A 13,302-nucleotide genomic window follows, 5' to 3' on the forward strand; every position below is an offset into this window, starting at 1 on the left:
ATCTTGTTGCAAAAGGCAGGATTTCCTTCTTTTTAATGGCTGAATAACATTCCATTCACATCTTCTTCAACTATTCATCTGTTGATGGAAATTTGTTTGTTTCCATGTCTTGGCTATTGTGAATAATGCTGCAATGAACATGGGGGATGCAAATACCCGTTCCAGATAATGATTTCGTTTCCTTCAGATATATTCCCAGAAGTGGGATTACTGGATCATATTGTAGTTTGATTTTTATTTTTTGGAGGAAACTTCATACTGTCTTCCATAGTGGCCGCACCAATTTACATTTCTACCAACAGTGCATGAGGGTTCCCTTTTCTCCACAACCTTGTCAACACTTGCCATTTAACAGGTGGGAGGTGATAACTCATTATGGTTTTGATTTGCATTTCCCTGATGATTAGTGATGTTAACCACCTTTTCATGTACCTGTTGGCCATCCGTGTGTCTTCTTGGAAAAATATCTATTCAGGTCTTTTGCCCATTTTTAAATTGGATTATTTGTGTTTTTGCTAATGAGTTGTATGAGTTCCTTATATAGTTTGGATATTAACCCTTTACAGACAGATAGTTTGCAAATATTTTCTCCCATTCCATGGATTGCCTTTTCATTTTGTTGATTGTTTCTTTTGTTTTATGTATTCATACTTGTTTTAAAATAATTTTGTTGTTTTTCTGTCTACAAAAGGATGATAGAAAGCTGGAAAAATACAAACAAGTACAAAAATGACCAGTTCTTTTATAGCATGTATAAAAAGAACATTTATATTTATAGATAAAAGTATGCTACATACAGCTTATATATTTACACACATTCCCATATGAAACAGAAATGAAATCATGTCTCGCATATTACTTTCTTTATAAAATACTTTTCTACTTATTTATGTTAATAATCTTTCTATGGCACAAACTATTTTGTACATCATCCTTTTAATGACTGCAACAATTTAAAATAAGTACTCACATTTTTAGACATCTAGGCTGTTTTCTATATTTTGACATCAAAAACAATACTGAGATGCATATTTGGTAGTCTAATCTTTGTACATAATTTTGATTATTTCCTTAGGCTAAATTCCTACCAGTGAAATTTCTGTAAGCAAGCCATAAGAATCCACAAAATGTCCTAATGTTGTAAAATATGGCTTAGATCTTCCTAACCAAGGAGCCAAGGTTCAGAGAGCATTCTTGAATCCTTTCTAACTCCTTTCTTGATATGGTAAATTACCTGAACTTCAGATACTCTTGAATCACTCCAAGAGGAAGTAGCTCTGCTTCCAGGGAAAATTCTGTTTTTCTCATTGAGTCAATGACCCTCATCTAATCAATGAATGTTCAGTAGGTTTGCTGAATGGCAATTCCAGACACTTTGTTTTCTACAATTGGCTGGCAGCTGGTCTTGGTAATTATATTCAGGCCTGATATTCCTACGTGGGGCCAATGCTCAGTCAAAACCTGGAGTAATTCTTGGGCTTGTTTTCAATATATGCAAAGACACTGATACTTAAATACCTGTTTTAGTGACAAGTGATGGAAACATTAAACAATCATTAATATTACAACATACGAAGTATTCAAGAAAGCGATGCCAGTTAGTAAAAAAAGAGCAAATCTACCAGCGTATGGAGGAAAAGAAAGAAAAATAAAACCTTTTTAGAGGTTTGATCTGGGAGTAAAAAATTTTTACATATATACCATCCATTCTAATATACACGTGAAGGTATTCTGATGGAAGTAATTTTGTATGTATGCATGTTCATATGTATGTGAATCATACAATGGAGAGAGGGGTTATAGGTACAGAAGTAGAAACTTTGAGGCTGTCCAGGGTAAGGTCCCTGAGGTATGGTATATATTTTCATGTGGATGTAATTTGGGAAGATTTTTATTGCGTTTTGTTGTGTAATGCTTTGAGTTCTGGGCATTTTTCAGCCTGCTTCATGTTAACTGTAGAAGTAGTTGATTGAATTTGATGAAATATAGTACACTAAAGTTTAATTTGTAGTTGTGTCATCTTGAAACAAAGTGGCACCCAATATATATATTTTAACTGAGCTCATCTGCTCTAATTTTAATGGGCTTCAGTGAGATTAGGCAAATGAATAGTGATGAAAGAAATGGTGTGGCATGTTCAATAAGATCTACAATTAACAAAACCACTACTTGTCAAATGCTTGTTAACTACAGTCACCACATTTTTTCTGGTCAAAAATATGAACCCATGGTGAGAATATTTGAAACTGGGTATGTTTCCCAAGTCGGAAAAGTTTTAGTAAAGTTCAGAGGGCCCTTCAAATAAGACTCTTGAAGTTGAATCAAAGCATTTAAAAGGAACAAGATATTTAATAATTATCCTTTTAACTTTCTATGCAAGGAGGCAAATTTTTCATATAAAATAGTAGATATAAAAAAAAGTTACCTATTTTTAAATGTTGAGAAATTATGTGCAAGTTAAGGCCAACTTTATCTTTTCAAAAACTGATGTTTAAACTGCAAGTAAATCTAGGCCAAAGCTTTTCAGAGATTTTATATAGCTCCACTAGTGTCAGAGTGAAAAGGAACCCGTGTGAATATAGAAGATAAGTCCAGGTGCCAAATTTTCAAAGACTGTAAATGGCAGAAGTAACACAGGATGTCCAAGGATGCATTTTGGAACCCGACATCCCCCTCTGCTGCTCCAAATAGGGGTCTTTTCTGTTTTCTTCCTGACTCCTCTCTGTTGCAGGTGGCAGCCACTTAACCTTCCTGGGTGCACAAGGACTCCTATGTCCCTCAGAAAACCTAACACAAAGTGTGGCCATGCTACCTCATTCCAGTTGACTAGGCTGAGTGAGTCCCAGGTTTTCGGATTTCACATCAGCCATCATCAGGCATGCATAAATGCTTCGTACATGAGGCAGTCCTACTTCTCAATTACTTTCACAAATACAGCAGCTTTCAAGATGAATTTGCTCAGAAAAAAAATTACTAGAGGATTTACCAACTGAGCTATCGCTTTTTCATATGAAAGCTTTTTATGCAAAATTCAGAGATTATTTTAGGAATGTAGGATTTACAGTGACCTTCCTGGCAGACCAAAGATTATAATTATGTATGTCATGGACCAGAAGCCTTACCCTTAAATTTTTATGCTTTTAAAACAAAACTAAACAAAAACACTTTATTAGGGCAACAAATTGGGCACAAAATACCATGCTAAAAGACTAAGTCTGAAAGACTTTGATTCATTTAGGAGAGACAGGACAACTATTTAATGTTGCTTTTATATGTGTTCTCATGAGTCCTTCTTAAAAGGCTGAATTGTCATTTTGCTCTGCATACACATTCAGCATTGAAAGGGCATAAACAACAATTACAATTTTGGCTAAATATTTATTTTGCATGAGGCACGGTACTAAGCACTTTACATGATCTCTTATGATACTTTTAATAATGTGTTAATTATTTCCACTTTACAAATCAAAGTATTAAAGCCCAGGAATTTTAAGTGAGTTATCTAAGTTAGTAAGTAGCACAATTAGGATGACAATTAGGATGTGAAGCTCCTCACTACTATAAATCCATACCTGAGAATGTAATCTGGCCAAGAATGTCAACATGGACCAAGGGACATAGAATCAGATACTCAGTTCTTGACTATGACCTTTAGGGGTACAGTACTGATTTTTATTCCAGGACCCACACAGTACCATGCACAAACTTGGTTTCACTTTATGGAATACTTAAAGAAAAATTGTAGAGCATTATGTGTATCAAGTGTATGTGAATGTCTCCCTGAAATTAATGATAATTTACATTTATAAGGTGCTTTATAGGTTCAAAGTAATGTCAAAATAATTATCTATTTTTTCACTTTTTATTTTGAATTATGTACTTATAGACTCACAGGCCATTACAAAGATGGTGCACAGAGGTTCTGTGTACCCTTCACTCAGTTTCCTCCATTAGTTAGATTGTATATAACTAGAGTACAATATCAAAACCAGGAAATTGACATTGGTATGAAATAATACAGTTCTATTTCAGTATCACATGTGTATTAGTGTAACCACCATTGCAATTAAGATACAGAACTATTCCATCAGGAATCAGCTGATTTGAATAAATCCACACTGATTTGGAAAGCATATATTTAATATAATGTCTGGGCTGCTGACAAAATAGAACTCCTTTGAATGAATTTAGTTCATTTTTTTCAGATTTAAAGTCACTTCCTTTTTATATATGTTCTATTACAGTAGCAGATTAAATTAGGAAGTTTTGGAGGTATATTGAGGGTTTACTGCTCCACTTTGAAGGATACATAGACTAGGACTAAATGCTGACAATTAAATATTCCAGGAATAAGAAATTTGGGACGATAAAAAAATTCATTTCATTTTTTTCAGATTATTTTAAAGCATTATACAATGACCGCTGCTCTTTATATATTTTATGCTTTCATGTATTACCATTGGTGGTGAAGTTGATGTCTTATTCTTTGAGTTTTCATTGTCATAGAATTGGAAGGGATATAATAATAATTATAGTGATGATGACGTGTATTTTAATAGTAGTTACCATTTACTGAGTGCTCACCCTGCACCATTTAGTCTGTATACATATTTCAGTCAACTCTCATAAAAGCCCTATGAGACGAGTGTTATTATCTTTAAAGATGAAGAAACCGAGGGTCAACAAGGTTAAGTAAGTTGTACTAGCTTTCACAGCATTATGCTATGTACTTGTGATTCAAACCCACCTCTGTCACATTCCAAAGCTTGTGTTTATGTTCATCAAAAGATTTTTTCTCTTCTCTTCTGGCAGGATTGCACTGAAGCCACCTGAGGAAAGTCGTGGCTTTAAAATATCCATAGAAGATTAGTTCAGAGACTCTTCAAAAAATTCCATCGGTAGCCCACCTTCCCCATTCCACTGCAGCGATTAAATCCCTCCGCATGATATGCCCATGCCTACATTTCTGATCATCAGTAAAGATGAAGAACATTTACTAATTTTTACCACACTATTTCTACTTAAATACAACAATCATACAATCGTTCAGAAATAAACTCAGCCCCTGAGAGTTTGGTCTCTGAAATCCTTGACTGTGTGTAAATCTTGGCTTCACTATTTATTAGCTGATTAACTTTGGAAAGTTATTTAACTTCTTTATTCCAAAGTGATTTCATCACTAACAGAGTAATAATCATGTCTATAGCCTAAAATTATTGTGAGAACTTTAATAGTTATCAACATGTGCTGTCATGTAAGTACAGTAATTAAAGTACATGCAATACAGTAATTATAGACATTACTAATTATTATAGATATTACTAATTATTATAGATATTATTACTCCATTCAGACCTAATAATCCAATTATTCTCTTGTTCTCCTTTAGACCATTTCTAGTTTCTCCAACATTTCACTAAACTATGGGATTAAATGTAGCCAACATTTTACTAAACTCTAGGACTAAATACAGTCAATCAGTTTAAGATCTGACCAGTAACAAATACAGCCTGTGCAGTTTTGAAGAAGTTACAAAATTATCTGCAGTAAAATAATTGTGTAATCACATTCATCATTCATTCATTCAAATATGTTTACATGACAATGTTGTCTTCTATTGTTCGCCAACTGTTTGTTCTATTTCCATATTCTCATAGATATTTTCCTCCTTTTTGAAGACTGGAAATCATAAAAAGCTGTCCATAACAGCTGCTTTGAGATCATCTACATTTGCTGGCTGCAGGTGGAAATCTCCTTCACAGAGCCTTAAATAGAAGGTTGTAAAATGTGGCCTTTGAGGGAGCCAGACTGTACCAGCCTTTTGTATAATTTATCATCCACAGAGTGTGTTAAGGTGCTTTTGATCTTGAAGGCAATATCTTTCAAAGAAATGTGTTGCTTACATGTGACCATTGGCCCTTTATAGGAATCTCAGTATCATGCTGATTTCCATAGGTGAATGAATTTTTAAGATGGTAAACTGATGCCTCAATTTACTTGAGAGACTCTAGATCTTGTTGAAATCCATTCAGAGGGTCAAATGAAAGAAAGTATGCGAAGGGTGCTTTGAAAACAATAATGTGCTAAGTAAACATTTTATTATGATAATTATGACATTTTATTATGATAATTCGCAGCATATTTGTCAAACTCTTGACTTCACTGAATATTAAAAGTTCTTTGCCTTCTGCAAAACTGAGTGGAATTCTACCAAATATTAGCTGTAAAGAATGTTTAAAAATACATTCATACTATTCTTTGCATTTCCTTACACGTCCTTACGGAATGTGTTTTAGGCACGGAACTAAAATTTGGTATCACAGAGAACATTGTGGAAATTTATAGGCTTTGGTTTATAGACACTTGAAGAAGTTTTTCCATCTTCCTGGTATTTTATTCCTGTCAGTTTGCATTGCTTCTTTCCTTTCTTTCTCTTCCTTCGCCAGGTTTGGTTTTAAGCTTTGGATTCAAAGAAACCCCAAAGTCAAAACAAAATGGTCAGAACTGCTGACTCTTGTTTTGTAACCTTTTTTAGTCAGGCCTTCACAGGAAGAGAGGGCGCTGACCAGAAACTGGGACTAACTTCACCCAAAATGTTGGGAAAGTTCAGGAACCTTTAACTGAACTTGGGCCAAGATATAGATATATACCAACACTTTTCTAACACATTTAAACTATAATTTAATCAAGTAATATCACCCAATAAGTAAAGTTAGTACTTAAAGTTCAATATTAATCTGCCAGCTATTTTTGATAAAAATAAATCTAAATAAAAATAATCTAATTTATATTTTGTATTAAATAGAATCTCTTGGTTTTTAAAGTTGCAGGTACATTTGGGAACCTCACACGTGAAGTATACCTAAGTGTCTTCATTAACTTTGAAATTTTCTTTGAAGATTTATAATTACAAAAAAAGTTATGCTAAACTGTGCTTTATCAAGTTTCATTTCAAATTTTTGAAGCTGTTATAAACCTTTCACAATAGTGTTTTTATAATGGAAATGCTGACAAATGCAATAATAAACACAAATCCCAGGGTCTTAATTTATGTTCATGCAGGAATTATGCATAATAGCATCAAATTTGGTTCAGTTTCCAGTGCTAATTTTGCCAAAATCTGTTTTCACATTGGGTAACTGTAAAAGATGATCAGCCTGAATGGCTGCCTGTTGATGGCAAAGGCTTTTGATTATTTTTACTTTCCTTGGAAAGCCTGATTATCTTTCAAATATGATTTCATTTAGATCTTTTTTTTGGTTTACATATCTGAATACTAATAGTAACCTGATAGTTATGGGGAACTTAGTTTGAGACCAAAAGGCAGTTTTCAGTCAGTAAAGAGTGTATAAATAAATCGCCTCCAAGCAATGTCTAAAATGGTATTTACATTCCAAACGTCCAAATTACTTTAAGATTTCAAAAACCAATTATTACAATTTTCCAGAAGTAATTGATACCCTTAGGATTTTTTTAACTGTTGGAAGGTATTGAAAAAACTATGTCTGCTAATATTTCTACCAGTGTTGGTTTAGGAGGTAATAAAGAATAAGACAATTTTAACATAGGATGTGTTAAATACTAAAATCACTTGTATTAAAGAGTGCACTGAATTTATGGATCTAACATGGGAAAACTAAAATTATCACGTTGCTTAGAAAAGTTGAGTGTCAAGACATCGAGGTGTGTGGATTCATGTTAGAAATGCAGATAATTTTGCTTTATCTCTATGGATGATTTGGTATAAGGAATAAGTCAATCCATTTTTTTCTGTATTTTTTTTTTTTTTTTTGTCACTCCGTGCAGCATGCGGGATCATAGTTCCCTGACCAGGGATCGAACCCATGCCCCCTGCACTGGGGGTGTGAAGTTAACCACTGGACTGCCAGGGAAGTCCCCATTTCTCTGTATTTCTGATCCTTATTTGGTTTCAAATTACTCAGTTAGTACAATGATTAAGAAATCTTAAGAGACTTTACATTTCAGAGCAGCTTCTAAGCATATAAAAAAACAAAGAACGAAGCATTTATGAGCTGTAACAGTTTTAAGAATCATGGACATAATTCTAATAATAATGGGAAAAACCTTTTTATTTAGAGCTTCTTTGGGTATTATTTACTATACTGAATAAGAAGTATTCACTGTAGGATACCATGAGATTACTAAGAATATAACAGAATGGTTCAGAATATGAGGGAGAGCATTAAGGATGATGGATGGTTGTATTTACTCTTCAGGACCCGATGATTTTGAGGTCCTTTGTCTATGCAGTTTTTAAAAATTTCTTATTTTCAAAATTGGCTCTTTCAACAAAATATTAATGATTCCTAAAGTTGAATCTTTTTAGAAAAACTTATTTATCACTTGCAGATTTAAAAAAATGATGTTTAATTCTCAGGAGAACTTTAAGTGGGAGAAGGAAGGGAGCTTCTATAACCTCTTTCAATTTTGAACCCATTCACCCTATATGTAAAACGTCAACACACCTTTTTAATTGAATGAATAAATAACTGGATAAACATGAGGGATTGATGGAGCCACTTGCACTACAGAAGAAGTTGGGGAGCAGAATACTGTTTGATGATGAGTTGAGAAATAGTTATTTTTCTTTGACACATTAAAATGAGTAATTTTAAATGTGTCTTTAAAAATACACATATGCTAGTCTGAGCAGTCAAAAAGTTGTCTAGAAAAAGAGGAGAAAATGAGTAATTTTATTTTATAAAACTGATACAGAGGTCATTGTCCAAACTTCAGTTTATTTTAGTAAAGGTGCTAGAGAATTAAAGAAAAAAATACACTCCCTGGTTTTGTTGTTGTTTGGTTTAGTTGGTTACTTTTTTTTCTTTTACCTGTTTATCCTGATGTTCTTATGGTAGAGGTGGAAACAGTCCTGGTGAAAAGATACTCAAAATAAGAAATCATCTTTGCGAGGGTAGTCATTTCAGAGCTAATTCAGTTCCTATAGATAGGAGAACTAGGAAAAGTTTTAAATGAAGGTGTATGAGAGACAAGAAAATCGCTGTAATTCTGGTGGGAGGGAGTGTGAACTGGCAGATCTGCTTGGAAGGCAATCTGGCCATTTGTAGCCACAAACTTAAATGTTCACTTGATGAAAAAATTTCACTTCTAGTTACCTAATATCCGGAAATTATCAAAGGCAGAGAAGACATTTATAAGAATGCTCTTGCATCATCATTTATTTTTTTAAATAAGAAGATATCTTAGCTATCCACTTGTAAAGGATTGGAGTTAGGTTGTGATACACGGATATAACAATAAAATACAATGATTAGAATTACGTTTGAATAATATTTAAAGTCAAGGGAAAAGTGCTCATTCTATAAGTCTGAGTGGAAAAAGATACATTCCAAAACTATCCCAAATTTGTTAAACACATTGAATTTATTTCTGTATAAAAAAAGACTGGAAGGAAATAGATAAAAATGCTAACTGTGAGGTAATGAGGAGTGATTTAAATTTTATTTCTTTTTTAAACTTTTATTTTCCAAACTTTTTGGGATGAGTATATATTACTTCTTAATAAAATGAATTATATTTCTAAAAGTATGATAGGGAGATTTGTGTGTGTCTGTGTGCCTCCGCGCAAGGATGTGAGAAGTGAGAGCAAAATAAAGTGTTGGAATAACAGGATTTATTTTTAGGATTACGGACTTTACAGTTAGATGGGCATTATTCATTCCGCTTTCTCTCCTCACTTACCTACTCCTGTCTGAAGAACCCCAGTTCAGGTGTTAGCAGGTTGCCCAGAAGGAAGAACTGTGGAATGGTAGACCGTCCAAACTCGAGGGAGCCCCTCAGCATGGTCCTGCTTCAACCTCATCTCCATCGCACACATTTTGGCAAAGTGGAAGAATGCAACTCCTCCTCTGACGTTTTGTCTCTCCTGTCCCTAGATGCGAATAGAATAATAGCTATCTTTCCCTACCTTCAGCTAAAAATTTGAAAGTGCGCACTCAGGTGTCGCTGCCCCTGGGAGGACCCAGCCCTTTTCCCCCTATAGTAGGCGACAGGGGAAAGCACCCGCAGGCGGTAAAGGCTCGGGGCGCCCAAGACACCCTGTAAACCCAGGTGCACCTCCAGCTCGTGGGCCGGAGCAGTCACCTCTGGGTTCAAGCGTCCATAACAGGGTTGCTGTTCTGAGCCTAAGGGGAGGGAAAGGGAGGGGGAGGGAAGGAAGGGGGGGATAATGTTCCTTTTTAGAGGTCGCCCGTCCCTTCGACTCCCCTTCCTTTCTCATCTCCTTCATTCTGCCTGTCGACAAGCCTAAGAGGACCGGAGGAGAGATCCGGAGCCCCTTGGCCTCTCAGAAGACCCAGTACCGCACTCCTCGCGGGTTTCTGGTCCAAGGCCTCCCTAAGAGCACGGCCGGAGCGCAGTGCCTGCCTGGGATGGCTGAGCACCGATTCTTGAGGCTTAAAAAAAAAAAAAAGTAGGAATGCCTCTTTTATATTTACATTAAAACACACACACACACACACACACACACACACACACACACACACGTAAGAAGGAGGGAGATATGGGACTCCATAGAAGCCCCCGAAGTCTTCCTTTTCGGAGAGGATTAGCGTCCCACCCGCCTGACAAAAGCTGCTTTGGGGCGTGGGCCTCGACTGCCCCAACTCCTTCTTAACCAGTCCTAACTTGCCCCGCCCGCTCCTGCCCCATACTCCGCTGACAGCGATCGCGTATATATTAACTCTACGGCTTCCACGCTTCTCGAGGGCTGTGGGAATTTTATAATCCAGAACCAAGCTCCCGAAGGCCAGACGTTCTGTCTTGGAGCGTCCCTCCTGGCCTTTCAGCCACACCCACTGCCGGGTCCCGAAACACCCCAAACCCGCGCGCGCCCAGGCGAGGAGGGGGCAGACACTTTCATCCCACACTGGCTCAGCCGGTTTCCTTCTCGAAGCTCTCCAAGAGCTCGGTCATGAAGGAAATGTAGACGATGGCCAGGCGTAGGGTCTCGATCCGAGACAGCCTCTTCTCGTAAGCAAAAGTGGGTACCTTCCTCCGCAGCTGGTCGAAGGCCTCGTTGAGGTTGAACATCCGCTTCCTCTCTCGGATGTTGGCGGCTTGGCGCTGGGCGTACGTGATCACTCTTTTCCTCTTGGGGCGGCCCAGCAGGGAGGCGCCTCTCCCGTGCTCCTCTTCCTCCTCGTTTCCCCCCTCTTCTACCTCACCCTCCTCTTCTTCTGGATCGTCCTCAAAACGCGCCAGACTCCTGGGTCCTTCCTCTCGGAGCACAAGGTCCTGGTGGTCTCCATAGGGGACCCCGGGTGCGAAGTCGCAGAGAAGAGGGTGCCCCGGGGAGGCTAGGGACAGGTCTGCGACGAAGTCCAGCACGGTGGCGTCCACGCAGCTCTCGGGATAGGCTGCCATCGCGTCGGCTTGGCCCTGCGTCTCATCGGTTTCTCGAAGGGAGGGGCGAGGTTGATGATGGGCTTCCTAATAGCCCTGAATCTGATGGGTCACCATCACCGAAGGACCAGGGGACATTAATATTTATAACCAAGCTGATAACAGGATTAGTTGCACCGACAGGGAAGGCTCTGACAACGTCGCTCCTCTCGAAACTGATGGAAGAAGACAAGCTTGAGCACGCATGGAAGACTCAAAGGGACAGGCCTCCAATTCTGCGATCCTTTTTGCTGTGCCACCTGGGACAGTTCCTTCTTGGCAACAACTCCCAGCCCTTACCTGCTGTGCTTTTTGTGTCTCTCCACACCCCCGCAGCCAACTAATATTCTTCAGGCTCCTTATCTCACGTAGTTCTTTAATTTAGCTTTGGATTTTCAAAGCAAGGATGTTTTCCACCGCTCTGGCTTCTCCTTGGCTTCAGAGTAGGAGTTCTGAATCTTGCCACCCTAGGCTGCCAGTGGGTGTGAAACAACTGCATGTGCTTTTAATGATGTCCTGAAGAGGGGCCCTGTCTGCCAGGGGTCGAGGGGAGCTGTTTGTCTGGTATCCCAGTGCAGCGGCTACTGAAAGGCAAGATCTTCCATTAGCTTAAGTAAGCACGGTAGGGGGGCCGAGAGTGCATTCCCCAGAGTCGCTGTTGGAACCGGCTTTCTCTTTCCACTGGGTCGTAAACAGCTCTCCTTTCGCTTTGCCAACCCTGACTTCTAAAATCTGTTTTGCTGTAATCGGTCTAACAATTGAGGTACTTGACTTTCCTTTCCTAACCCTATCTCCCACCCAGGTAAATGATTTTACTTAGAGGGCAAAAGTTATGACAATAAAACGAAAAAGGGAAGCTCAGAATATTTCCACCCAGTGTGCTTTACTGTATAATCCCAGCATGGGAGGCAAAGTAAACTCTCCCCCCCAAATAAAACAACTTCAGTCTCTTTTCAAAACTGCGATTCACCCTTTGATAAACCAATTGGTCGATCAGCTCACCCTCTGTTGAGAAGTCTTTCAAATTTTAAATTGCTGATCAGTATTCGTGAACAAAGAATAATCCTGACACTTCTATCTGGTTTGTTTCCCTCATTACCAGCCTACAGGATTTAAGAGTGGAAACTATACTTTACTGCATTTTATTTAAGAGAGATTTTGGTTATCTTTTTTTTTTTTTGAGATGAAAAAAGACTTAAAATTTGGATAGCGAAAATAAAATTTTACTGATTTCATATTATATATATCTATATATATCTAACAAAGAAGGGTTCATTTTTCCTTCTTCTTCCTTTTTTTTTTTTTTTTTTTTGCCAGTAGCTATCTTTATTTAATTATTCTGTGTAGGGATTTTTAAGAAGACATGGTGGGGCAGCAGAACAACATGGTAGAAAATCATTTTAAAGATGTGTTAAAAGAAATAGCCTAAAAAGATGAGTACAGAGATGCCTTGGTTCAAGGGAGAAATACCTAGGACATCAATTCCTATTAACAAGGTAAGTTGTGACTATGATGGTTAAGTTAGTACATTGGACAGCTCCCAGAAGCCGCTTATTTCTAACAGGTAAGTACAATTCCTTTTCTTTTTCCTAGCCTTCCGGTGAGTACTCCCAGATACTATTAAAGCAATATCATCTTGTAGTCTTCTTTTTGCTTTCTTCTTCTTCTTCTTTTTTTTTTTAACCCATTTGTGTCTAGGTTCTCCCTTGCTCTTTTGTCCTTTAATTAGTTTTCTTTTCTCTTGCTTGTGTTTACTCTTCACTCTCCAATTTGCATTGCGATAACTCAGGCAGAAAAGAAACAAAATTAATGTTCCTGAAAGACGTAATGAGAATGAGATCTTTGATTATGATTACCTATTTGGTTTTTACTAAACTT

General features: G+C 37.5%; 1 protein-coding gene across 1 annotated transcript; it reads right to left on the reverse strand.

Moving 5' to 3' along the window:
• Positions 1-8,528: 8,528 nt before the first annotated feature.
• Positions 8,529-12,601, reverse strand: FERD3L (Fer3 like bHLH transcription factor). Its single transcript, XM_089917702.1, has one exon. The coding sequence runs from the start codon at positions 11,404-11,406 to the stop codon at positions 10,915-10,917; it is 492 nt and encodes a 163-aa protein (XP_089773828.1). The 5' UTR covers positions 11,407-12,601; the 3' UTR covers positions 8,529-10,914.
• Between the last annotated feature and the right edge of the window lie 701 nt (positions 12,602-13,302).

Source organism: Delphinapterus leucas, chromosome 9, assembly GCF_059928025.1.
Source record: "Delphinapterus leucas isolate spDelLeu-1000000601 "Yukka" chromosome 9, BTC_Dleu_Yukka2, whole genome shotgun sequence".
Lineage (NCBI taxonomy): Eukaryota > Metazoa > Chordata > Mammalia > Artiodactyla > Monodontidae > Delphinapterus > Delphinapterus leucas.